Here is a 25,506-nt window from a genome sequence, read left to right as displayed (position 1 = left end):
TATCAACATTTGGAAATTTTACCAAATGGGGAGTACATAAATATCACTAGACTTAAAGATTAAAACTATGTTTAGTATTTACAACTTATATGCTGATCTAGAGAAGAAAATATAATAGAGTAGTTTACAACAATTTAAGGGCGCATGACACAAACAATAACATCCAGCTCCATATAATTACATCATATATATATCTTGCTCATATTTGTTTCTAAATCTTTCTCCTTTTAGCTTTCTTTAGAATCATATGGTTGGAGAAAAGGTTCTACTTGCATCGCAGCTCCAATTCGAGATAAAATTACACCTGCAATTCCATGGTTGGAATCGGCAGCTACGGTTTAAGAAAATTGAGAACAAATGAGCTAACTGTTTCAGAAACTAACCTGGGCATTCTCTGTTTTGTATTTTTGCAATTCTTCTTGAGCACAGATGAGCCTGCATATATAGCAAAAACAAGGTTTAGAGACCTTCTTTTGGTATTTGGATGGTAAAGTAACTGATGGAAAAAGAAATCACACTTCACGACATTGAAATACCTCCACTGTAACTCGGTTATCTCATGAAGTAACTCCTTTTCCCTATCATGAGCTAGTTCCAGCTGCAATTCAAGAAAACTGTTTAATCAATAACATCTTTTGGTGTAAGATTGAAGTCATGTAGTTTCATAGGTGGCTTGAAAATGGTGTAGGATAAAGTTGAATGTATTCTAGCACAATAATGACGGCAACCAACCCATCAACCATGATCGAACGGAAAATGTGAATTAAAGAGAAAAAAATTACCAAAGATTTCTCTGTGACTGCCCCATTAGCCGGTGTACATACTCCCTCTAGTGCACGACTAGCTAAGCAATGGAGATAAAATAAATTTAAGATAATATAATTTGAATTTATAAAAAAAGAGGAATAGAAGGACTATTTTAAGTAGTTGCACCTATAGGTTCACTGGCACAAACGTGCTTCATTAAATTGAGAATATACTCCTGTTGACAAAAACACGCCAAGTAGAACAATATCAGCCAATAGATAAAGTAGAAATGTCAAAAAAACATTTGGCTAACATATACCCTTTGAAGAATGTTTGTCTGCAAAACAGACTGCAACAGTGGAAAAAGATGATTGGCAGCAGGGATTGATAATGAAGAGTCAGATGTTGCTGCTAGTGAAACCATAGAATTTGTATTTAACACCTGCATAACCCATAATTTTGACAATATAAAAATTATAAGCTACAAAATAAGAGTATAGATATGTTCTTGTTTCCAGACAATATGCTTGAATAAGGCACAACATATACATCGATTCGATATGGGCCGTAAGCTTTTCTGCTTGTAACTATATATCTTCTTTTACGAATACTTGTTAGAACTAACTATTGTGCTACAAAAGCTTTGCAAGGATTGCTAGTTAATTATAAATCAAATCAAAAACCTAATTGCGCATTTACCAGAGAACTATAAAATGAGATTCTAGAATTGGTTCTAATAGGCAATTTGGCACACATGTGCTGACCTCTGAAGTACCAACCTGCATGCTGCGACTCTTTGGCAGTATAGGAGATGGGGCAACCTGAAAAGAGAAGGTTAATTCATCTCCTATATGACAGTAGAAGCTACAGTCGAGCCACAAAGATATAGATCACCTTTTCCAAATCAACGTTCTCGGATGTAACTTTAAAACGTCCCTTTTGCTGAACGATAGGTGGCTTTGCTTTCTCATCATCACTGTTCACTCCTGCAATGACACTTTATTTATTGGGGGAAGTAAATCAACTTGAAATGGCAAGAGAGAAAATTAACCAATCATCAACCAAATCATAAGACCTGGAGACTGAAGAGTTAGAGAATGAAGTTAGAGAATGAAAAGTTAACACTTGCCTTGTGATTTAGATGTCTTAGAAGGAAGTTCAGAAATAGTATCTTCTCCTCCTGCAGAAACTGCTGCTCCATTGCCACCAGAAATGTTGTGCTGCTGGTTTTGCTTATCACTGAAACCTTGATAAAATGAGTGCTAGAGAAATATAACATGATAAACTCTATACATGGATGAAAATGAAAATATTTAAAAATATTATGATAATTAATGTGTATAAATATGGTAGGTGATGATAGTTTAATACCAGTTTAGATATATGAATGGAGCTTGTAAAACAAATCCTTGGTAGAGGAAACTTACAAAATGGCAGAAGCAAATTAAGTTGACCTACTAGCGGTGTAACATAGGATTAAGTATTATAACCAAGAAAAAGAATTATGTAAGCAAAGTATCACACCTTTCTCCTTTAATTGGGAGAACACTGGTTTCTGGTATACTGGTGCTCCCTGAAAATGGTGTTGTCCTTTGATGAGAAGGTTTGATCATGTTATCAGAAGATTTTCCATTGGTCTCCAGGACAGGCTTCTCAGCCAGATTACTTTCAACATGATCATTATCAGAAAGTGAAGTCACATTCAGTTCATAAGAGGCACTAGCACTGCTTGAGTCATCATCAGATCTTTCAAATCTAATGTTGGATAAAAAAAGAAAGAATGTAATTGGCGTTACTTCCACGAAAATAAGCATGGCTACTGACTACTGCTATGTTCTCAATGAACTAGACTTAAACAAAAGTGATTAAAAATGACATAGAGGTAAAAATGAAATATAGCAAGACTGTCAAATACTGTCTCAATAACATACTTGGCAATACTTCTTGTTGGATCAACTGCTAGAGAAGGAGCTGGTTGATTGTGGACCAGATCATTATCTTCCTGTGAAAGCTAGACCATCAAGAACCACCCAAAAGAAATCTAGGAAAAATAAGAAGAAAAGACGAACTACGACGTAAAATGATAAAACTAATAAAGCCTATATTCCTACAATAAACCTGCCAAAAATAAAAGACACAGTATATCTTTAAATACCTTGCCTGTAGCTTGAGAAGAGGTCTGACATTCAGATAGCTTATCTCGTCCATCATATGAAGGCAAATAATTTGAGCACCCTCCTTGGTTGGTATAATATATAAGGTCCTCATCTTGGATCTGACAAGCATTTACAAATTCTAAAAAGCTTTAAAAACGCCTAAAAAGTTATTCACCAAAAGAAACAGGAAAGTAACCATTACTATACCAGGGAAGCTTGAGCTTTCACATCTTCAAGATTGAAATCCCATCCGCTTATCCCACGTTTATATTCATTCTGCTCATGATTACAAAAGCACCAAAAAGTCATGAACTCGGATCTTTCAAATCCCAGCCAACAAGATATTACACTGATGAGCAAAAAATTTGAACACGCCTCAATCTAGTAAAATAAATATAGGCAAAATAATAATTCAAAGATTAAATATAAACCTTCTCATTGCCAACCACATATGACTAGTACAATATTTTGGTTTAAATGCAACACCCTAGTTTGACTTCATGTATTATGAATCTAACCAAAATTTTGAATTCTAGAATCATGACTTGATGATAGTGATATAGATGTTTTCATTGGAAAACAATATCAACGGAGGAATAGGAATTAGGAGTGATATAGAATTCTACATTTATTTAATTTCTTTAGGAGTTTTAGTTTTACTAGGTTTTTTATTAGGACTTTAAATTAGGAATTAGATTAAGATTTTCCTTTGTAATTAACAGCCTATAAAAAGGCTGCTAATATGAAATAAAAGGGGAGTTTATTTTTTATCACAAACGTTAGTTTGGGAAGGGGGGTTCAGTCAAAGACGAATCTGCCTTTGAGTAACCATAGGTCAAAGCAAGGATACTTTCTCGTCTTGACCTGTGACTAGATCTTACGCTAAGGCGCATAACAACTTGGTATCAGAGCCAGCTATCATGGGTGACGAAAAAACTTTGACAGCCAAGCTGGAGGCATTTATGGAACAAATAGCTACAAGGCAACAAGCATTAGAGGAGCATATGGCGATTTTATCTCTTTCGGTCCAAAAGACAACAAAAGAGAATTTAGAAAAAAAATAATGAAGAACAATGCAGCAGTGGAAGCAAGAAAAGAAATTCAGATTCACAACACGGTGGGGGCATGGTGCCAAGATACTCCAAGATGGAATTTCCCACTTATAATGGTGTTGGTGATCCTTTAGGATGGTTAAAAAGATGCGAAAATTTTTTTGGCAATCAACGGACCAACGAAGAAGAAAAAGTCGGCTTAGCTTCATTTCATATCTTAGGAGAAGCACAATTGTGGTTTGATCAAATCGAGGAAGAGGAGGCAAATCTGGATTGGAAGCGCTTTAGAGAGTGTTGTCATGTTAGGTTTGGGCCACCTATGAGTAATAACCCCTTGGGGGAACTTGCAAACTTGAGACAAACTGGGACGGTAGAAGAATATCAACGTCAATTTCAATCACTACTGGCTAGGACTATTGATCTTAAACCTCGACAACAAGTAAACCTTTTTACTGCCAGATTAGTAGAGGAACTTAGAATTGATATCGAGATGCAACAACCGGGAAACCTTGAAGTTGCAATGAATATGGCTCGAGCTTTGGAACGGAAACAAAAAGTCTCTTCCAAGATGTTATCTCAAACCAATCTAAACTGGTCAGCTTCTCAAAACACTGGCAGCAATTCCATTATTCCAACAACTAAGAGCTTTGCAAAGGGAGGAGGACAAACAACGAAACCAATGGGGAATAACAGCAAAATAGGTTCTTCCGCACCATTTATCAAAAGATTGACATGAGCAGAGATGGCGGAAAGAAGGGCTAAGGGATTGTGTTATAATTGTGACGAGTCTTACTCTATGGGGCACAAATGTAAAAGGCTATTTTGGATAGAAGTACCAGATATTGAAGATGAGCAAGATGATGAGGTAGATGATCTTGAAATTTCCTTACATGCTATTAGAGGAACTTGCAATTCATCTACTATACAACTACCAGCAAAGGTGTCAGGAAAAACAATGTTAGTTCTCATTGATTCAGGCAGTACACATAACTTTCTACGCAAAGGACTAGTGCCAAGATTGGGACTGAAAATACAAAAGAAAAGGGGGTTGCAAGTATGTGTGGTAAACGGAGAACGGGTTCCTATCATTGGCATCTGTAAATCAGTACAGTTCGTTGTGGCCAATGACAACTTTCAAGCTAATTTTTATACAATACCATTAGAAGGGTTTGATATGATTTTGGGGGTTAAATGGTTGTGTACCATTGGTCTAATTTTATGGGATTTCAGCTCCTTAATTATGCAATTTGCAGTAAACAAGAAGAAGATACTCTGGCAAGGGCAGCACCCAGAGGAAGTTCCACGACTCAGTTTGATACAGGGACAGGATTTAACTAATATAGTATTAGATAAGCTACTGGTAGAATTTGCGTATTTATTCCAAGAACCATCCGGGTTACCTCCTAATCGCAAATGTAACCATCGTATAACTCTCAAACCAGGAACGGGACCAATTGTAGTCAGGCCTTATCGATATCCACATTTTCAAAAGGATGAGATTGAGAAGCAGTGTGACCAAATGTTACAACAAGGAATCATTCGACCTAGTAGATCACCATTCTCTTCTCCAGTACTATTAGTAAAGAAGCATGACGGGTCATGGCGTTTTTTCATCGATTATCGAGAGCTTAATGCTTGCACTGTTAAAGACAAATATCCGATTCCTGTCGTGGATGAATTGCTGGATGAACTTCATGGGGCAAAATATTTTACAAAATTGAATTCTGATCGGGATATTTTCAAATTAGAATGGCAACTCTTGATGTGGAAAAGACAATTTACGAACCTACCATGGACACTTTGAGTTTCTTGTCATGCCATTCGAGCTTACCAATGCCCCTTCCACATTTCAGAGTTTGATGAATGACATTTTTCGCCCTTACTTGCGTAAGTTTGTTTTAGTCTTCTTTGATGACATATTAATTTATAGCAAAACATGGACTGAACATATGCATTATGTAAGATTAGTTTTTGAACTCTTGTGGGATAATATGTTGTTCTTAAAGAAATCCAAGTGTTTCTTTGGAGAGTCTCAGGTAACCTACCTCGGTCATGTTATCCATGGTGAAGGGGTTGAGGTTGATCACACTAAAATTAAAGATGTCACCGATTGGCCAACTCCTAAAACTACCAAGGCTCTACGAGGCTTTCTTGGGTTGGCAGGATATTACAGAAAACTCATCAAGAATTATGGACAAGTGGCTGCACCCTTAACATCTCTTCTAAAGAAAAATGCCTTCAACTGGACTAAGGAAGCTGATGTTGCTTTCACCCAATTAAAAACTTCTCTTTCAGCAGCCTCAGTTTTGCAATTACCCAACTTTGCGGAGGAATTTGTGGTTGAATGTGATGCTTCGGACAGCGAGTTTGGAGTTGTACTACAGCAAAAGGGACACCCCATTGCCTTTTTCAGTTGCAAGATTACAGATCGACACCTTAAGTTGGCTGCCTACAAACGTGAATTAATTGGTTTGGCAAAGGCAGTGACTCATTGGCGACCCTATCTTTGGGGAAGGCATTTCCTCATCCGTACTTATCACTTCAGTCTTAAGTATTTGTTAGACCAACGACTTACGACATCCCCACAAAATATTGGATCAGCAAGCTAATGGGGTTTGATTTTCGAGTGGAATATAAAGCAGGGAAGTTGAACAGGGCTGCAGATGCTTTATCTATAAAAGACGAAGACTTACCACACCTTATGACTGTTTCATTCCCTCAAGTTGAAATTCTTAAAGCCATCAGACGAGTAATAGAAGCTTCCCCAGAATTATCACAACTCCAACAAAGAATTCTATAAGAAGAGTTGGGGCCCGATTGGGTTGCACAAGATGGGTTGATTTTCTTCAAAGGGAGGTTGTATCTTTTACCTACCTCACCAATTATTCCCACTCTTATCTCCTCTATACATGCTATGGCACATGAAGGGGAATTGGAAACATTGCATCGTCTTCGCCAAGATTTTTTTTGGAAAGGAATGAAGCTTGCAACCTCAAAATTTGTGCAACATTGTTTAGTATGCCAATGCCACAAATGGAAAATTTTACAGCCCGCAGGTTTACTTCAACCTCTTCCAATACCACAACATGTTTGGGCTGATATTTCTATGGATTTCGTGGAGGGTCTACCCAAAGTAAAAGGGAAATCGGTACTTATGGTGGTTATGGACAGACTGTCGAAGTACGCTCATTTTTTACCTTTGTCCCATCCATTTACTGCTATATCTGTTGCTACCGTCTTCTTTACAGAGGTATTTCGACTTCATGGCTTGCCGGAATCCATAGTTTCAGACCGTAATAAAGTTTTCCTCAGCCTGTTTTGGAAGGAATTATTTCGTCAAAGTGGTTCTAAGCTCACTTTTTCCTCAGTATACCATCCCCAATCTGATGGTCAGACAGAGGTAGTTAATCGAACAATAGAAATGTACCTACGATGCCTCTCTAGTGATCGTCCACGACAGTGGGTCGATTGGGTTCCATGGGCTGAGTATTGCTACAACACCTCATATCACACTGCCCTAAAGGCCACTCCCTTCCAATTAGTATACGGTAGGGATCCACCTTGACTTCTCTCCTATTCAACTGGTTCTACAAGGATTGAAGCTGTGGATAAGGCTCTACAAGATAGGGATGCACTTTTACACAATGCTCGGGATAGACTCTTGCAATCTCAGCAACGAATGAAAGCCACTTATGATTTGGGGCACAGAAAGTTGAATTTTAAAGTCGGAGATTGGGTTTGGTTATGGCTTCAACAGTATCGAAAATTGACGATAACTAAACAGAAGCATCACAAGTTATTGCCAAAATATTTTGGTCATTTTAAAGTCTTGAACAAAATAGGATCAGTGGTCTATCAGCTTGAATTACCTACAGGCAGCAGCATACATGATGCATTTCATGTTTCTTTCTTCAAAGAATACAAGGGACCTCAACCAGATGCGGTAGGAGACTTGCCCTTAGTATATGATGGTAAGGCCTTGCCTACTCCACAAGCTATTATTAATACTAGGCTTAATCGGGGTCGGCGGGAACTATTAGTGCAATGGACAAGATGTCCTTAAGAAGATGCCACTTGGGAACCAATTGATAATTTTCGAGCAGCTTATCCTGAATTTGAGCTTGAGGACAAGCTCAACTCCGAGAGGGGGAGTAATGATATAGATGTTTTCATTGGAAAATAATATCAACGGAGGAATAGGAATTAGAATTCTACATTTATTTAATTTCTTTAGGAATTTTAGTTTTACTAGGTTTTTTATTTCCTTATAAACTTTAAATTAGGAATTCTATTAGGACTTTAAATTAGGAATTAGATTAGGATTTTCCTTTGTAATTAACAGCCTATAAAAAGGCTGCCAATATGAAATAAAAGGGGAGTTTATTTTTTATCACAAACGTTAGTTTAGGAAGGGGGGTTCAATCAAAGACGAATCTGCCTTTAAGTAACCATAGGTCAAAGCAAGGATACTTTCTCGTCTAGACCTGTGACTAGATCTTACGCCAAGGCACATAACAGATAGCCACAATAAAAACAAAGATGTCTGCGACTGCACAAGAGAATTGAAACATCCACTTGTTTCAATTAAAATTTTGAAAGTTCTAACCTGTGATAGCTCTTCTTTTTCACCATCTGGCATTTTCTTTTGTGCGAGCATATCTTCTTCCTTTTTCTATTTTTAAAAATGATAAAGTTATAAGTATAAGATAGTAACAGAAACATAATGTAAGGCTATACAAATAAGAGCCATATGATTAAAAATAGCATGCTAACCTTCAATGCCTTGATACGATCACCAAGAACAGGCAATCCATCTAGAAGTGTCCTTGCTATATAATCATTTGACCTCGCTTGCTTAAAAAATGAATGTTTTAATAATTTCATGGCTGAAGGTCTCTTTGAAGGATCTTTCACCAAGCAACTAGCAATCATTTGCTTGAAAGACTGAAAAGAGAAGAGAAACACAAGATGAACGCATAACATTATGTAATTTAATCCAACTATTAAAAATGTTTGATTGGTAACCTACCTTAGAAAACTTCTTATCTCTTTCATAATCCAGGCCTGGGGGTGCATTTTGCAAGGTCATAAGTAACACCTAAGAACAACAGATATGCTTTAAATAAACATAAATTTGGTTTTAATTGTGCTAAGGGGGGTCACAGAATCTATCTACCTTCATTGGGGGATATTTTGAGAATGGGGCGTGGCCATGAGCAAGCTCTAGTGCAGTTATACCAAACGACCAGATATCTGCCCTGCAGGGATTTTACCAAATAAACCATCAACATAATGTTACTTAAGGAGCATGAACGAGACATTTTTCTGAGAAAACAATAGACTGACTTGAAATCATAACCATGCAGTTGCTCCATAACTTCGGGTGCCATCCTACAAACAACGAAGAGGAAATTAGATTACGGATGATAAGAAGCACTGAACCTTTGACACTTTTACTCGATGAAAAAGTCCAGTAGGACATTAGTTCAAAATTAAGATGCTATTTGAATAGGATTTGGTTGATTATTCTACGATCTATATTTCTATGGATTAATAAAGATATAGTTGGCCTGAGTTAACCACAAAAGTATTTGGCACTCAGGATTCTTATCTAAGGATATAAATGTGGAAGTGTAAGCATACCAACATGGTGTCCCCACAAATGTATTCCTCATGCGTTGCCTATCACTCGAATAAAAAATGCAAGCCGAAACACCAAAGTCTCCCAGCTTGATTGCACCACGTGAATCAATGAGAATATTCCCAGCCTATTGGAAAAGACCATTGAGGAGCTAAGAACCAAAGTGTTTCATTCGCACATGAGAAACAACTGCTTTAGATATTATGAAATTAATGGAGTTCACAATCTGCTAATCATGATAATCAAATGGTTCCCATTGCAATACTAAATAACCGACTCAAATAAATACTGTAGAAATAAGAATTGCCTTTTTCTGAGCAAAAATAATATATTCACTTACTGAGTTTTAGAATGTATGTAACTCTTAACTTGTAAGCTAAAACTGTAACCCAAACATTAAGAGTTTGGTTTTAAAAACCAAGGATTAAGTGTATTGAACTCAAATTATGCGAACGAAGACCAAGTACTTACTTTAACATCCCGATGTATGTGCCCGTGATGGTGAAGATACTCTAAACCTTTCAACACTTCACGAAGTATTGTGGCTATAACTACCTCCTCAAAACCATCGGGATATGCAGCCTTCAGTATATGAAGACAAGATCCCCCAGACATGTATGGCATGACAACCCATAAGTTATGATCATTGACAAAGGAGCAGTGTGATTTAAGAACATTTGGATGATCAACTAAGACCATTATTTGCGCCTCACGACAAATGTTATTCTGAGAAAGTGGATTAGAGAAAAATGTCAAAGCAACAAGTTTTGATAGATCTCCAATAGAATATATGCAGCATCTACAGAAATCTAGTATCATTCTTCAATAATCACAAGAAAAGCAAGACAAATGCGTACTTTCTAAGTTCATCAAAGTAGTTCATCCTAGTGTAGCTAAAGAGATAATGTTTCATCCAATTTGACGTAACATATAACCCCAACCAGATAACAAAACGACAACTTTAAACACACACACACCCACAAAAAAAAAACTGCAGAATTGGAAAGAAGGGCTTACCAGATCACAATTTTCACGTTCAAAATCAAGAATTTTGATTGCAACAACTTCATTAAAGGGTATACAGACAGCACGGTACACGGAAGCACTAACACCTTGCCCCACCTCCTCGTACAATGTATAATGATCCGGCCCAATTGGATATTTCTTCTTCTCCATTATAGTTTACACCTTTCCTAACAATGTCACAAAACTACACATTGAAAAAGGTTTTCAATCTCCTCAAAAGAGCATAAAATCCAATGCAAATCCATAGAAATGATGAAGTATTTGCATTGCAGCAGGTTACAAGCTAGCATTAATAATGAAAAACCAATCAATGGAATTACATACAAGTTAACCTCATTTCTCTTAAATACTAAGCAAAAGTGCTTAATTATGAAGGAATTAGTCCCAAAAAGAGAGCAATTTCAATAAAAAAATATCATAATAGAGACAAAAAAAATTCAACATCAATAAACCAACCCGAAGTGAAGTCTATTGAAACCCTCAAATATGTAGCAGCTGATTTAGAATCCACATCCCATGATTAAAAATAAAATTCCTCTGCATGCAATGAGCAAACAAAGTGGTCACCATGATATGTAAACATAGAAAAGAAAACCCAGAGCAAAAAAAAAGGGGTTTTAAAAAGACAATTATAGGAAGAAATATTTGATATTCATGAAACCAAAAGGTTTGAAAGGTATATAATTGACTAATGTGAAAGGTAATTGGCATTCATTGATAGGTGAGAGATATTCATGAAACCAAAAGGTTTGAAAGGTATATAATTGACTAATGTGAAAGGTAATTGGCATTCATTGATAGGTGAGAGAAGTGAACAAGAAAATAATGGTGGAAAAGAGAAAGAGACATTGTGGACGGAGGGGTTATTGTCGTCTTCGTCATGTCGTGAGAGAGAGAGAGCGAGGGTATCGGGTCGCCGCTCAACTTGAGAAATAAATAACATTTGCATGCAAGAATCCCGCCATTTGTGTTTGGTTCCTCCGTTTCCTTCCCTTTTTTTTCCCTATCTGTCCATTTAAACCTATGTTATTCGACATCACTACTCATTTTCTCCCAAATAAATTGTATTTACCTGAAATATAACAAATAGATTTATAAAAATAGATTTTATTATAAAGTTATTTTTATTTTTATATTAAAAAATAAAAATAGAATTTATTTTATAAAATAGTGATATTTTAGTTCTTTATCTAACTAAATTAATATGTGTGATTCTAGATATCTATATTTATAAATTAATTATGTATGGAAACACTGTGTTGTATAATCAGGCCCGATCCGATCTTGGAAGTTATTTGAAAGTGTAGTTGTCTAAGGCCTAAGATTGGAAAGGGCTCAAACAAAATATTTTTTCAACTTATAATGTTAGGAAAAAAATTCCAAACTATAATTAATTAATTAAATTCCCATGACTTTCAATTTTTCATCACAAATGCTTATTTCTTAAGCAATGGTGAAGTGAAAGGGGGCTGGCAAGGGCATCGACTCCCCTAAAATAGAAAATTTCTCATTTAAGCTATTTATAATTAATAAAATTTTAAATTAGTAATAATAAAATTATACTTTGGTACTCAAAATAATAAAAATTTAATTTAATCTTTTAAAAATTATAAAAATATAGACTATTAAGATGGTGAAATTGCATTTTTACAATCATAAAAATATGTAATTTAATTCCGGCCCCCTAAAAAAAACTTCTACCTCCGCTGCTATTATTAAGGCCTCAAAATTTTTCAACTTTTATTATATTACATTATATATATATTTATTTTTTTAAAAAAAAGGGGTCTAATTTATTGTTTCACCCAGAGCCCCAAAGATGTCAAACACAAACCTATGTATAATTGCAACAATGATATATAATCAAATAATTATACAATTAAATTTACTTAAAATTACTTCCAATGATAATGCATTAAATAATTTAACACACTCTATATGACAAAATTTTTCTACGGGTTTTTATTATATGGTGAAAACTGAATTTTATTCCTTTACACTTTCAAATTAACTAGTTTTTAATATTACATACAGCTAAATTTACGTGTTTAAATTAGTCGCTTTTTATCTATATTATTATATAAATAAAAATTTATATTATAAAAACAAGTAAAATAATTATTTTTTATTAGATGGGTTGAATTAATTTTTAAGATGTTGGTTTAAAATATAATTTAGCATATTAATTCGACTCATTATAATTTAAATTCATAGAGTTATATTGAACTTAATTTAATTTCATATACTGTTTATAAGTTAAACAATGGATTTTAAAAAGGAAATTCATATCCGTTTTACCGTATATATTTAGTACCTTGTGATTATCCTTATTAATAATATTGTCTTTAAAATTTGAATTTGTGTGATATCACTAACTTAAATTTTTTTTATAAAATTAACATATTTTTTAGTGCTAAAAAGTTGTGCTAATAAAAACTTGTTTCTTTTTTTTTTTCAAGCCATTTACTTGTCTTTTGTTTTGTCAAGTGGCGGTGTCAATCTTTCGAGTTGATCATTGCGCATCTTTTTTTTTCCTCCCACCAACCATTTATTTTTTTCTTCTCCTCATTTACTCCACATGTCTTCTCTCTTTTCAATTTGTAGATTTATTTTATGGATATTTTTATTGTATTCACAAGTTGTGATGGACAAATGATAGTCTCTGTTGTTCACTAAAACTCCATTAGCCACTAGTAGTTTTTTCTTGGAAAGTGGGTGGCTCTTCGTCAGCTTTTTAATCTGTTTCTATTTCGAGAGTATTTCAAAATAATAAATAATTTTATGAGTCAAATTAGACTGGTGTTGTTTTAAGTTTTATATTTTTTTCATTGTTTAATAAGTTTTCAGTTTTAAAATTTTTTTCTGTTATTGTAGCACGTTTTTTATTGTTGTTTATACATGTAACCTTAGTTTTACAAGTGGTTTTAAGGATAGTTTTATTGTCGTCCTCTCTAGTTTGGTGAATGCTCGACTCTTTTGTCCATTTTTTCTCGCCGCTTTGAACCATCCGAGGTTAATTTTCTTATCGTATTAAGTGTTTGCAATCACTTAATGTATGTAAATCTTGAGTTGTGACAAAGTCAATTGTCAACGTGTCATGATATTCTATTAATTCTAACATTTGTTGTGTTAATAAAATTAATTTTCACCATTTACAATAAATATTTATTATTTTTTCTTGAATTATATAGTTCCTTTCGTTAAATGAATTAATGTAATTACTTAAAAAAATCATTTTGCTGGATTTCTAACAAAGAAAAATCTTTGTGCTCATATCAAAAATAGAATAATTAAAATATACTTTCAATTACATGTGTAGTACTTCTACCTATTTGATTTATGGAATATATATTTATCACAAATAAAAGCAAGATTTTAGTCACGTGCAAAGCACGAGGTAGGGGATTCTCAAAACAGCGAAGGCAAATTCTTGGAGCTACCCCCCTCACTCATTCATTCTCTGCAACAAAAAAAGCTCCCTCATTTTCCTTGGATAATTTAAGTAAATTATAATTTCAGAAAAAGAAATAAGTAAAATTAATCTATTAAAAAAAATTAGGCAAGTATTTTAGAAAAAGGCAGCCTACAACCCTTTATTCTGATTATTTTAGGATCACTATAAAAACCCCGTTCTAGGGCTCCGTCTCTTCCTTTCTGTGATTCAAATCCCCAATTTGAAGCCACCTGCCTGCCCCTTTCTCAATTCGCCGGAATGAAGCTCATCATCAAAACCCTAAAAGGCAGTCACTTTGAAATTAGGGTTCAGCCCAATGATACCGTAATCCCCCCATCTCTCTACTTCTCACTACATCCTCCCACTTTTGTGTCGCTGTTTAATTATGGTACTATTAGGGTTTAAAATTTTGGCTGAAAGGTTCATTTCTTGTTTATTTGCTATTTTTATTAAACCAGGTTATGGCTGTGAAGAAAAACATAGAGGATATACAAGGGAAAGACAATTATCCATGTGGGCAACAGCTGTTGATTCATAATGGGAAGGTTTTGAAAGATGAAACTACTTTAGCTGAAAATAAAGTATCTGAAGATGGTTTTCTGGTTGTCATGCTTAGCAAGGTATATATTAAAAAAAAAAAAACCTTTTTATTAGTATATATATATATATATTTACTTTTATTCTCTTTTTCCTAGTGTGTTTTTTTTCCTTTACTTTGATAGCTACTTGCATATGTGATATGATCTCCATGATGGGAATTTGATGAAAAGGTGTTTTAAGTAATATAATTTCTGGGTAGCTTAATGAATTCATTATCCTTATGGAGGGTTAATTTTGGCAATTGAATTGATTTTAGCAAGGAATTTACCTAAAGGAAGACTCAGATTGGATCCTGAGGATACTTGTTAGTTATTTGCTTGCAATTCCTGTTAACAAGCTGCCCTGGTTGTTTGAAAGTGATGTTTATGGTATACTAGAGAGCTTTCATTGGAAGTTTTAGGCTTTATTCTGCAAAAAACAGTGTGACATATTTCATGATTGCATTTTATTATCTTCTTCTATAGAGTGAAGTAGTTTAATATCTCTGAATAATTTTTTTTTTTAAAATTATTCTGGTTTATCCGGACCTCTTTGTATGCACTTGAAGTTTCTATTATTTTCTTATATATTTCCAATTCATTGGTGTTTTTTGGCAGAGCAAGTCTTTGGGTTCAACTGGAGCCTCTTCTGCTCAGGTTTCCGTATTCGTGTTAATCATTCTTATTATTAGGTTGAGCATTATGTTCCAGTTTATGTATATAACCAACCTTTTGATTGTCTTCCCCAACAGCCTGCTTCATCAACTCCATCTACCACTGTTCCTGCTTCTGCGCCTTCTTCAAATTCTACACCTGCCACAGGAGCTCCTGCACAAGCATCGTAAGTTCATTCAGATATTTTTGTTCCTAGGTAGTTCCTTGATTTCCATTTGGTTGGTATTTTCAACTTTTCAAGAACTTCATTATGGTCTCATTTAGGGGGCCAAATAAAAGACTCACATTGCTGGCAATGCAGCTAAGACAGCACTTATTACTTACATTCTCATCCTTTTTGTTTGTTGTATACCTAACAATTATATGAAGAATCAGTTATTTCATTACTTCTCGATTAGATTAGGAATATTTTTCCCGGAAAGTTGACATATTATTTCTTCCATGTCTCAGTACTGAAGTTGACAATTGCTATTCCCCTTATTGAAACCCGAAAAAATAAAAGATGTGGTGGTCATATTTTTTTCCTCCTAGGTTGGCTTCGTAAGAGCAGCTTTGAACTTGCATAATTCTGACCTGTTAACTTTTTTTCCTGAACTCAGCAGTACAACTGTTAATTGAAAAATAATGCACTGATTTTTAGTTTGCTTGGTACTTTTATTATGAGCTTTGTTATTGTAATAGGTATATAGTTGTCTGTTTTATTTTGATTGTCTATTGACCAACAATACTAGAAGTATTCTCCATTCTAGAAGTTGTAAGAAACTGCCAGGTGTTATCTGATTGTTTGTCCTTCTTTCTTCCTTTAAAGAATGTATATCGAAGTTCCCTCTACCTCTCTACCACATCTCCTTTCTGGTATTTTCTGAAGATTTTTTTAATTGGAAAATATTGTCTTAACTTGTTGCAGTCAACAAACCAATACCTATAGTCAAGCTGCTTCGAATTTAGTTGCTGGTAATAATCTTGAGCAGACTATCCAACAATTGATGGATATGGGTGGAGGCAATTGGGACAAAGAAACTGTAACTCGTGCACTTCGGGCTGCTTATAACAACCCAGAGCGAGCAGTGGATTATCTATATTCTGTATGTCCAAAAAACTTTATGAATGCATCTAAGGCTATTTTCTAACATTAATTTTTATGTGATTATGGTACTGTTTTATCTTCAGGGGATTCCTGAATCAGCAGAAGTGGCAGTGCCAGTGGCTCATTTTTCTACAAGTCAGACTACTGAAACTGGTGCTGCCCCTGCTGCTCCTGTTTCAGGGGCTCCTAATTCTTCACCTTTGAATATGTTTCCTCAGGTAAAACGTTATATTGTTGATGTCTTTCAATTACACAGTAAATTTTATTGGTTCTTGGGTGATTTTTGTTGGTTATTATTTTTATTCCTAACTTGCTGAGATAATACTAGGAAACACTTTCTGGGGCTGCTGCTGGTGGAGATGGATCCCTGGATTTCCTCCGGAACAACCAACAGGTTTCATTTTTTTTTTTTTTTTTGCTTTCTCCTCTACTGTGAAGACTTTAACTTATTTTACTTTAACTTATTTTACAAATACTAACTGCATCTTTGCTTGCATTTAGTTCCAAGCGTTGCGATCAATGGTGCAATCGAACCCACAAATTCTGCAGGTTCGTATCTCTATGTTTTAACTAGTATTAAGCATTGAACCTAGAACCTATTTGCAATAAGTGGAGGATCTCAAATTGAATATAAGATCACAGGAAACCAAGTTCAATAGATCTGAGATAATATCATTTAACTCCCACCTTTAGCTCAATAAAGGCATATACATGGACAACTGTATGTGGATTAGTCAAGTACGCAGGAAGAGCAAAACGCAACTGGGCTATATGATACAAGCATCTACCCTAAAACAAATTGATGAAATATAGAAGGTTCAACATGATTGTAGAACCATATGGAAGTTTTATTCAGTAGATGCATGATAACACCACTTAATAACAGGCAAAACATCAGTAGAAGTTTTATTCAGTAGATGCATGATCTGCTTCTATTGCAGCCTATGCTACAAGAGCTTGGAAAGCAAAACCCCCAGCTTTTAAGACTAATTCAAGAGCATCATGCAGAATTTCTTCAGCTAATAAATGAGCCTCTTGAAGGTTCTGAAGGGTGAGTACTTACTAGATATCGTCATGCCATCTATGCATCAACTTAGCATTGTTAAAAACTTAAAACTGGTGCTTTCAGGGATATATTTGATCAGGCTGAACAAGAAATGCCTCATGCTGTCAATGTTACCCCGGCAGAACAGGAGGCCATTGAACGAGTACGCTAACCAGTTGCTATTCCTTTTTCTTTTTTTTTTTGTAATCTATTTTATTTGGATCAACTTGAACGTTTAATGATTAGTATTTCGTTTTTTGTTTGTAGCTTGAAGCAATGGGATTTGATAGAGCCCTTGTGATTGAAGCCTTTTTGGCTTGTGATCGGAACGAGGAATTGGCAGCAAACTATTTGTTGGAAAATGGTGGAGATTTTGAGGACTGAAGGTGGAATCTTTAACTTGGTTTGATTCATAGTTTTGATCGAAGTAGATGGATATGAGTTAATTTAATTTGGCATGTTTGAATGGGCACTATTAGGGATTAAGCATTGATAAACTAATGAGTGTTTGATCAAAATTGTTTCTAATATATAGGCTTATCAAAAATTCATTTTATTTCGTCAAAACATGTTCTGTAGAGTAACCTATTGTTGTTTCTGATGTTGATGATACAGGGTTCTTGGAGGGATCAACATAATTATATGAATGAATTTCAGGGGGCAAAATTTAAATTTCTAATTTTTTTATTGTGAGATTTTATTTAATTATGGATTAAAAAGAAATCCACTTAAAGGTAACTTGGGATTGAGTTAAATTTTTGGATTTGGATTTGGTAAATCCAACAGTAATAACTTGAAATTCCATTTGAAATCAAGATTTTACAAATTAAAGAGTCAAATTTTAACTTAGTTGGATAAATATCATATTGTCAATGTAGTTTTCCTTAACAAAATATGACAGAGTGTTAGATGGATATATTTGAATATGTCTTATTTGGTTGATTTTGTTAGAAGGTATAATTTTGTAATTTGGTAAATTTATTTAAAAATATATTTTATTATATTGATTTTAATAATATACAAACTGTTAAATTTTTCAATTGATAAATAGTTAATATTAGCTAAACATGATTAATTGAAAATCACATACTATAATTGGAAAAATAAACAAAGCAACAAATGTTATTTGTATTTGTGTTATCAGCTAGTCCTGTCTCAATTCAGGGATTATAAAAAAATTATTTTATTTACAAAGTATTTTATATTATTATGATGAAGTTTGTATCTTTTCATACTTTTATAAATTAATAAAAATTGTTCATAATTTTGAACCAAATATGACATCATCATGTGTATATTTTTTTTACTTTTCTTTTTGGTGTAAAATTTCATGATTAAATATTTCTAAAAGTAGACTATTGCTATCTGGAAAAATTGATACTTCTTTTAAGGTTCCTATCGAATCTAAATCACATTCTCTAAATGAGTCTCACGTTTAAGTGTCAATATATTGCTTTGCACAATTAACCAATATCTTAATGGTTTCCATACAACTCTATAAAATTTCTTGAAAAACAAATAAATACCTGTTTTTCCACAAGTGCCATGCTATCAAACCAAAGAGATTAGCCCAAGGGACCTTAACTCTTGGCACCCATTCCCGATTTCCTAAATTTCGCTCAACCCATTTCAAGAAACTACCTAAGAAAAAGTCTGATTGACGATCTTTGAGCACTATGCTCAGCTAAATTTCTTTAGTAACCTAACAGTCTCCGAGGACATGCAAGATATCTTTTATTATGGTGGCACACTAGATAAGAAACATTCTAAACTATTTCCCATTACAAGTGCTCAAGGTTAGTAAATAAGTAAATAACCGTTGCGTATAAACATATTTATTGTATAATTTTCATTCACTTGTGCCATATATTTGGTAGTAGTTAAGGTTGTTATTATATGAAAATTGGTTATAAAAATTATTTATATATTAAATATAGTTAAATTCTAACTTTGCCTTAAATTTATCTCTATTATATAATTTATATCGATAAAGAGATGTCAACCAAATTTGTATCTTATGATTAAAGCAAAATATTTAATAAAAAACTTAAATAGATGAGATAAAAACTTAGCTTAGTAATACACAAAACTTCTTTTTATCATTAACCTAATTCTGTTAATTCATAAAATTTAGTACCTCAACCTTTTTAAATCAAAACTTGATCTTTGTAACTGCACTAGAATCTAATTTAGTTATAGACTGTGACTTTTTTTGAAAATATTCTTTAAGTTTTTAGTTTTTCTAGTTTCAGTTTACTCTCTCTTATCTAAAAATTATGGTAGTTGTTGCCCGCCATGTTTTAGTAAAAATAATTAAAAGGGTCTTCGTAAAATTAGACTTCCAAATACTAACGACGATAGGTCATTTAATATTCAACTTTTTATGCATCTGATGTAGCAAGTTTTTGAGGCTTTTGACAATAGTTTATTAATTAATTTATGTTTATCGTCAAATTAATTTGATCCATGTTTTTAAATTTTTTAATGTTATTATTACTCTATTTGTTTTTTACTATTTGGATATTTTTGACAAACAATGATATTTGTGCATCTAGTGATATTATTTTATGTGTATTCATTGTTTAGGGTTATTTAACTTAAGAAAAAAAACAAAAATCATAAAAACGAGATGAAAACGCCAAATGGTGGAGAAATGTGGACCGCACTATCCATGTTCCCACACTCCTCGGGTTTTTGTTTGTTATGATTAAACCACCTTTGGACTTTTCCAAAATGTTCAAAACCGTCCTCCGAATTTTGGCCCAATTAAAACCCTTTTCACTTTTTTTTTCCTTTTGAAAAAATATAATTTTTCACATTTGAAATTTAATTTTTTATTTTTAGTCCTTGCACATTAAATCGGATTATGTATATTTTTAAATAAAAATTATTTGTCTAATCAATTAATATTGAACACTTTTATTTCCTTCTCTGAATTTCCAATTTTTTATTTTAAAAAGGCATAATAATTTTTATCCTCAAACTATATAAAAAGTTCATTTTAATCCTTTTCTTTTCCCTTCATTTAGTCTTTTTACTTTTGGTTTTTGTCAAATTGCCCAAAATTGATGCTGAGATGGCATCTAATATTGCAATATTGCAATCCACATGTAAATTTCAAATTAAAAAAATATTAACATTTCAAAAATAATAAAATTATAATTTAAAAATAATAGGTAAAAATTTCAAATTAGAAAAAATATAAAATGTATAACAATTTAAAAAAACTCAAAAATTATATATAATAATTTGTAAAATTCAGAAGGAAAAAAAAATCAAAAGAAGAAAAAATTCAAAAAACATATTCGCTCCTGCTTCTTTATCATCACCATCTTCTCCTACCAAGTAAAAGACTTCAAGCCACGCCCCACAAACCCCTTTCCCCCCTCAATTGCAACTTTTTATTCTAAAAGAAAAATAAAATTTGTTCATTGAATCATCAATCAGGTTTTGTTTCCCATTGTTTTCACCATCGTTGCCAACAACACAACACCCCATTGTCAAACCTCCATACCAGAACTGTAGAACATAAGTCCCACAGTCAGTAAAACCTCCATTTTTTCTTTCCATCTCTCCTCCCTCATTGATCGCCTAAACCCATCCCTTTAACTAAAGCCTAAATCAGCAAAAAACATGGTTTAAGACAAGAAGCAAAACTTTTCAGTAATCTTTTTGAGCAATCAATAATTTTCGCCCAAATCCAATTTATACGCTTCGAGTATTTTTTTTTAATGATCTGAGAGGTCAAAGGAAAGTCTTGGTGGAGAGAAGGCTATGTCTAGAATCAAAAGATAATCCGAAGGTGGGTTCAAGAGATCGAACTTCCATTTTTCGAGGCTAGAGAGGAGATGTGGTAAGGTTTCAAGAAAGATTTCAGAAAACCAAAATGAAGAAGCAAAAGAAAAGAGACGAGATTTAGTTTGTTGCTAACATTGGATTGAATGGAGGACAATGAGAGATGGTGTTGACTATTTGAGCAGCAGCGGCAATCTTAAGCAAGTTCCAGCAATGGTGCTAAAACGATAAAACGTTTAGAGTTTTTTTTTTTTTTTTAGTATTTTATTTTTAAATATAATTAATTAATGATGTGGCTGGTTGCCACATGGATGCCACATCAGCATCAATCATCTATTTTATCAAAGTTAATTGACTGTTAATTTTTCCATCCAATTCTGGATATTTTGACAAAATAAAAAATTAAAAAGACTAGATGAAGCGAAAAAAGAAGAAGAAAGAACTAAAATGATATTAAATCAAAGGAGTAGAAGGAGTAAATTATTAGAATAAAAAGTTATGGATTAAATTTTAAATATGAGAAGAATACAGGGACTGAGAGCATAATTAGACAAAGAAAAAAACTTTAATTCATTTCGTATTTGGTGGAGGCATTTGCCCATAAAGCACCAGTTTTGTTGTTTTGTTCTCGTTTCTATGGTAACGTCCCCCTTCCACTGAGAAATAAAGGAGAAGACAAATGGAGAAGAGGGTTTAAAAAGATCGATTAAATATAAATACTCATTGTTTGCTTCTTCCCTTTGATCTTCCTGCCTTGATTTTCTCATCTGTAAGTGTTATCTATTCTTTTCTTTTTACTGTTTTACAGATCTGGGATTTGTTTATTTTGTTGATGGTAGAGATGAGTTTTTGAATTTGACCTTCGTTTGACGGAAATATCCATTGATCATCAAGGTTATTTTTGGTTAATTGTTTGTGGTGGAATTTGTTTTTTTTCCCTTTTTCGGCTTTTAAGGATCTGAGTTTTAACAAGATGATTGATTTCACTATTGGGAATTTGAGATCAAGAAATAGAAAGGATCTGTTACGATCTGTCACAATTAGGGACGGTTTAGGGTTCTACGTCCATCTTTTAGAAACAATTGAAGCATACAAGGGTTTTCAGGTGATATCACAATTCAACATTGTCAAACCTAAATTCTTTACATTTATGCATACATAAGTATATATACACACACATACATGTATATATTTGTTTGACAGTTGTGGTTTCCTGGCTTTTTGACACATTTGAAGGTTTTATCAGGCTTCAAGCTCGGATTCGAGTTAGACTGGTCTAAATATGTTTCGTAATCTGTTAAGAGACTGTTAATCTTTTATATATTCTGATGTATGCCTCAGTAGATATGATAGTGTCAAAGAGTGAAAATTGTTTGTATATATATATATATTTATATATATACATAAACACTTGGTTAATGTAAGTTCTTTATAATTGCATCTCTTCTTTACATTGTTTTGTTAGTAGGATCATGCTTGATCATGAGGATCTTGTGGTCTTTCGAGCCTTTTGTCTTTTTAACTCTGGTGTTGCATGATTGCAGATCACATTGGTTGAGGACTTTTAATCGTCTCTCTAAGAAATGGTTCTGGACGGAATTGTATCATCTCCCCTTCGAAGGTCAGCATCAACGAGGAGGCAATCCTCGAGAGATGAATTCGGTAGCTGGTCGACACTTGTTGAGAGGCATAGGTTCCTCTTAACAGCATTGGGACTGTTAGCATTCCTCTGTACTATCTACCTTTATTTTGCCGTTACTTTAGGGGCCACGGATACATGTTCTGGGTTGAAAGGAACAGAGAAAGCAACATGTAATCTGCAGCATGTAAGCTCCACTGTCTCCCATGGGAAACTCAAATTCCTGTGACATTCTTCATGCTATGTATTTTACAAGTTGCTTTTATTAATTAAACTTATAATCTGAGCATCTTAATATATATACTTAAAGCATCGTAAATTGCAGCAGAAAAATCGACCTTTCTTTTTCGATATTATTATACACAAACAAGTAAAACCCTAAGCCAAGGAACGAGTGAAAATTGACTTCTCAACTCTTAAATTAAAATTGATTAGTGCATTCTATCATCTAAGAAAATCAAGGCTCAATTCACTAGGAACAAAAAGTTCTCAAATTTAATATACCAACAAAGTACACCTTAACAAGCTGAAACAACTAGAAGCAAAATTCAGTGAGCATATATTCAATTTGACCTAATAATTAATTATTTAAGGCCGAAAGAGATAGAGAAGATACCATGGCTGAAAATTGATGGCAAAGAAATCGAAGCTCTGCACTGATCTGTTGCAGGAAAGAAATTAAGAAACCCTTTCGGAGAAGTTGTGGTTTAGGGGTTTTAATTTTCATAAGTAGAAGTCGGTGTAAGTGTCCGACTCTATCTACATGGGTCAAGAGGACCGGGCTTTTGCACTTGCAGTTCAAACAACGCTTATGCTTATCTCACGTGTTTGGCGCGCGGTTTTTGGAAAATTTTCCAAATCCATAATCACAAACCTTCTACTTCCGGCTTATCCCGCGCCAATAGGCGCCAGATCGCACGGATCAATGCTCTAAGCCGTCCGATTAAAATAACCATCCAACGGTTATAAACCAATGAATCTTGCTATATAAATAAGCCTGGGTTCCTTTGTTAAAATTCAAATCAAAGTCAAAATTTCGCTTTGGGAGAGAGAAGAAAAAGGAGGGAACGAAAATGTCAGGTCGTGGGAAGGGAGGCAAAGGATTGGGAAAGGGAGGTGCGAAGAGACACAGGAAAGTACTAAGAGACAATATTCAAGGGATCACGAAGCCGGCCATTCGGAGGTTGGCTAGAAGAGGTGGAGTGAAGAGGATTAGTGGTCTCATTTACGAGGAAACGCGTGGCGTTCTCAAGATTTTCCTTGAAAATGTGATCCGTGATGCGGTCACTTACACTGAGCACGCTAGGAGGAAGACGGTTACTGCAATGGATGTAGTTTATGCTCTGAAAAGACAGGGCCGAACTCTTTACGGCTTTGGAGGCTAACTTTTCTTTTACAAAAGCAGCTGGATTTAGATCTCGTTGTTCCTTTTTTTTTTTTTGGGGGGGGGGGGTCAAGTAGCATAAGTTGATTTTTGATTCAAATCATTGGCGTTTGTATTGTCGGTTTCCTTGTTTGGCTTCTAAGAAAATATAGTAAGAGTAAATTTGAAAATGGAACTCTTTCTTGCATTAATCGGTCGTTGTTTTCTTATTTCCAAGATTATTTTTAACGCAATGACATACTAAGGAATCTCGATTGACAAAGAGGAAACGTATGGTTGATTTGTGAATTATTATTTCGCCTGTATGTCTTTGGTTTTTCCTAATAAGTGCGGTTAGCAAACATTGTAAGAGTGTATAATATACATATAAATCTGAGGTAAGTGGGAGATTACTGAACTTTGAACATATGATAGCTCAGACTACTCTGGTATTAGAAATGGTTACTTCCATCTTCACCTTGCTGAAATCATTATATTTGAAAAAATAGAAGAGAATTTGTTCATCAAACTGGTTAAAGATGGGCCGAAATGATTACAGGCTACCTGATTTAGGCCTTGTAAGAAACAGACACCAATGGGCTTCTCAATGTAAATTTTGGGTTGAGGTTGAAGTCCATACCACAAAGAAATTATTGGCTTTCGATCATATTCATTGTATTGGACGAGTTTGTAAATTTCCTATTCATTTTACAAACTCAGCTAATAATTTAATTCGAAATAAGATGGATTTAATTGCTTTTAGCTTTTAACTTTTACGTTTGGAAACGATAATTATCAAAATACTTTTATTTATATTAATTATTTAAAATATATAGAAATTAAATTAAATTATATTTTATGTATTATTATATTAAATTATTTAAATATAATGTATTATTATATTCAAGATTTTAAAATATTTTATGTACCATTAATTTTATATTTAAAAGCATTTAAAATTTATGCTTCATGTATCGTTATATTAAATTATTTAAATATTATATAATTTTATTAATTTTAACTTTCCACTATCATGTCTAAAAAATATTTTAACCTTTAATTATAATTTTGACAATAATAACGAATACTAAATATTAATAAATCACACTTTTTCACGATATTTTCTACTACATTTTTCAGAAATATATTTTTTAAAAAGCACATTTTATTGGGACAGCAATGAAAATTAGCCCTTAATTTAATATATTAGGGTTTGATGCTACCTGTAAAATGGCTAATAATAATGAA

General features: G+C 33.6%; 5 protein-coding genes across 8 annotated transcripts in view; 3 read left to right on the top strand and 2 right to left on the bottom strand.

The window, feature by feature from the left end:
* LOC108489103 (ATPase 10, plasma membrane-type) overlaps positions 1-14,416 on the bottom strand; it is a 55,328-nt gene extending 40,912 nt beyond the window's left edge. For both annotated transcript variants that reach the window (XM_053020695.1, XM_053020696.1), the window contains exon 1: positions 14,406-14,416. The gene's annotated coding sequence lies outside the window, so the exon portion shown is untranslated. The remainder of the gene's footprint in view (positions 1-14,405) is intronic.
* Positions 299-11,682, bottom strand: LOC108488087 (uncharacterized). Its single transcript, XM_017792397.2, has 23 exons — positions 11,470-11,682; positions 11,079-11,159; positions 10,614-10,789; positions 10,068-10,322; positions 9,599-9,723; positions 9,302-9,346; positions 9,132-9,213; positions 8,985-9,053; positions 8,729-8,899; positions 8,562-8,627; positions 3,111-3,179; positions 2,903-3,022; positions 2,679-2,758; positions 2,272-2,502; positions 1,877-1,986; positions 1,627-1,733; positions 1,527-1,568; positions 1,067-1,189; positions 934-982; positions 783-844; positions 537-598; positions 384-435; positions 299-331 (listed from the first exon to the last, which is right to left on the bottom strand). The coding sequence occupies exons 3-23, from the start codon at positions 10,770-10,772 to the stop codon at positions 299-301; spliced, it is 2,112 nt and encodes a 703-aa protein (XP_017647886.1). The 5' UTR covers positions 10,773-10,789; positions 11,079-11,159; positions 11,470-11,682.
* LOC108489677 (ubiquitin receptor RAD23b-like) lies at positions 14,034-18,320 on the top strand. Of its 2 annotated transcripts, XM_017794371.2 has the most exons (12): positions 14,034-14,400; positions 14,535-14,696; positions 15,273-15,311; positions 15,407-15,495; positions 16,237-16,414; positions 16,500-16,634; positions 16,745-16,810; positions 16,918-16,965; positions 17,358-17,467; positions 17,546-17,624; positions 17,729-17,847; positions 18,077-18,320. In XM_017794371.2, the coding sequence occupies exons 1-11, from the start codon at positions 14,335-14,337 to the stop codon at positions 17,843-17,845; spliced, it is 1,089 nt and encodes a 362-aa protein (XP_017649860.1). In that variant the 5' UTR covers positions 14,034-14,334; the 3' UTR covers positions 17,846-17,847; positions 18,077-18,320. The 2 variants fall into 2 exon arrangements, with proteins under 2 accessions (XP_017649860.1, XP_017649859.1); XM_017794370.2 differs by having other exon boundaries at positions 17,729-18,320.
* Positions 18,321-21,833: 3,513 nt separating this feature from the next.
* On the top strand, positions 21,834-23,228 carry LOC108487577 (uncharacterized). 2 transcript variants are annotated; one of them, XM_017791949.2, is made up of 2 exons: positions 21,834-22,025; positions 22,801-23,228. In XM_017791949.2, the coding sequence occupies exon 2, from the start codon at positions 22,840-22,842 to the stop codon at positions 23,122-23,124; it is 285 nt and encodes a 94-aa protein (XP_017647438.1). In that variant the 5' UTR covers positions 21,834-22,025; positions 22,801-22,839; the 3' UTR covers positions 23,125-23,228. The 2 variants fall into 2 exon arrangements, with proteins under 2 accessions (XP_017647438.1, XP_052876660.1); XM_053020700.1 differs by lacking the exon at positions 21,834-22,025 and adding an exon at positions 22,137-22,361.
* A 656-nt stretch (positions 23,229-23,884) lies between these two features.
* On the top strand, positions 23,885-24,470 carry LOC108487391 (histone H4). The gene has a single exon (XM_017791723.2). It carries the CDS (start codon positions 23,969-23,971, stop codon positions 24,278-24,280), a length of 312 nt encoding a protein of 103 aa, XP_017647212.1. The 5' UTR covers positions 23,885-23,968; the 3' UTR covers positions 24,281-24,470.
* Positions 24,471-25,506: the final 1,036 nt, after the last annotated feature.

The sequence above is a fragment of the Gossypium arboreum genome, chromosome 10, assembly GCF_025698485.1.
Source record: "Gossypium arboreum isolate Shixiya-1 chromosome 10, ASM2569848v2, whole genome shotgun sequence".
NCBI classification, from domain to species: Eukaryota; Viridiplantae; Streptophyta; class Magnoliopsida; order Malvales; family Malvaceae; genus Gossypium; species Gossypium arboreum.
This window is presented reverse-complemented; position numbering and strand designations above follow the sequence as displayed.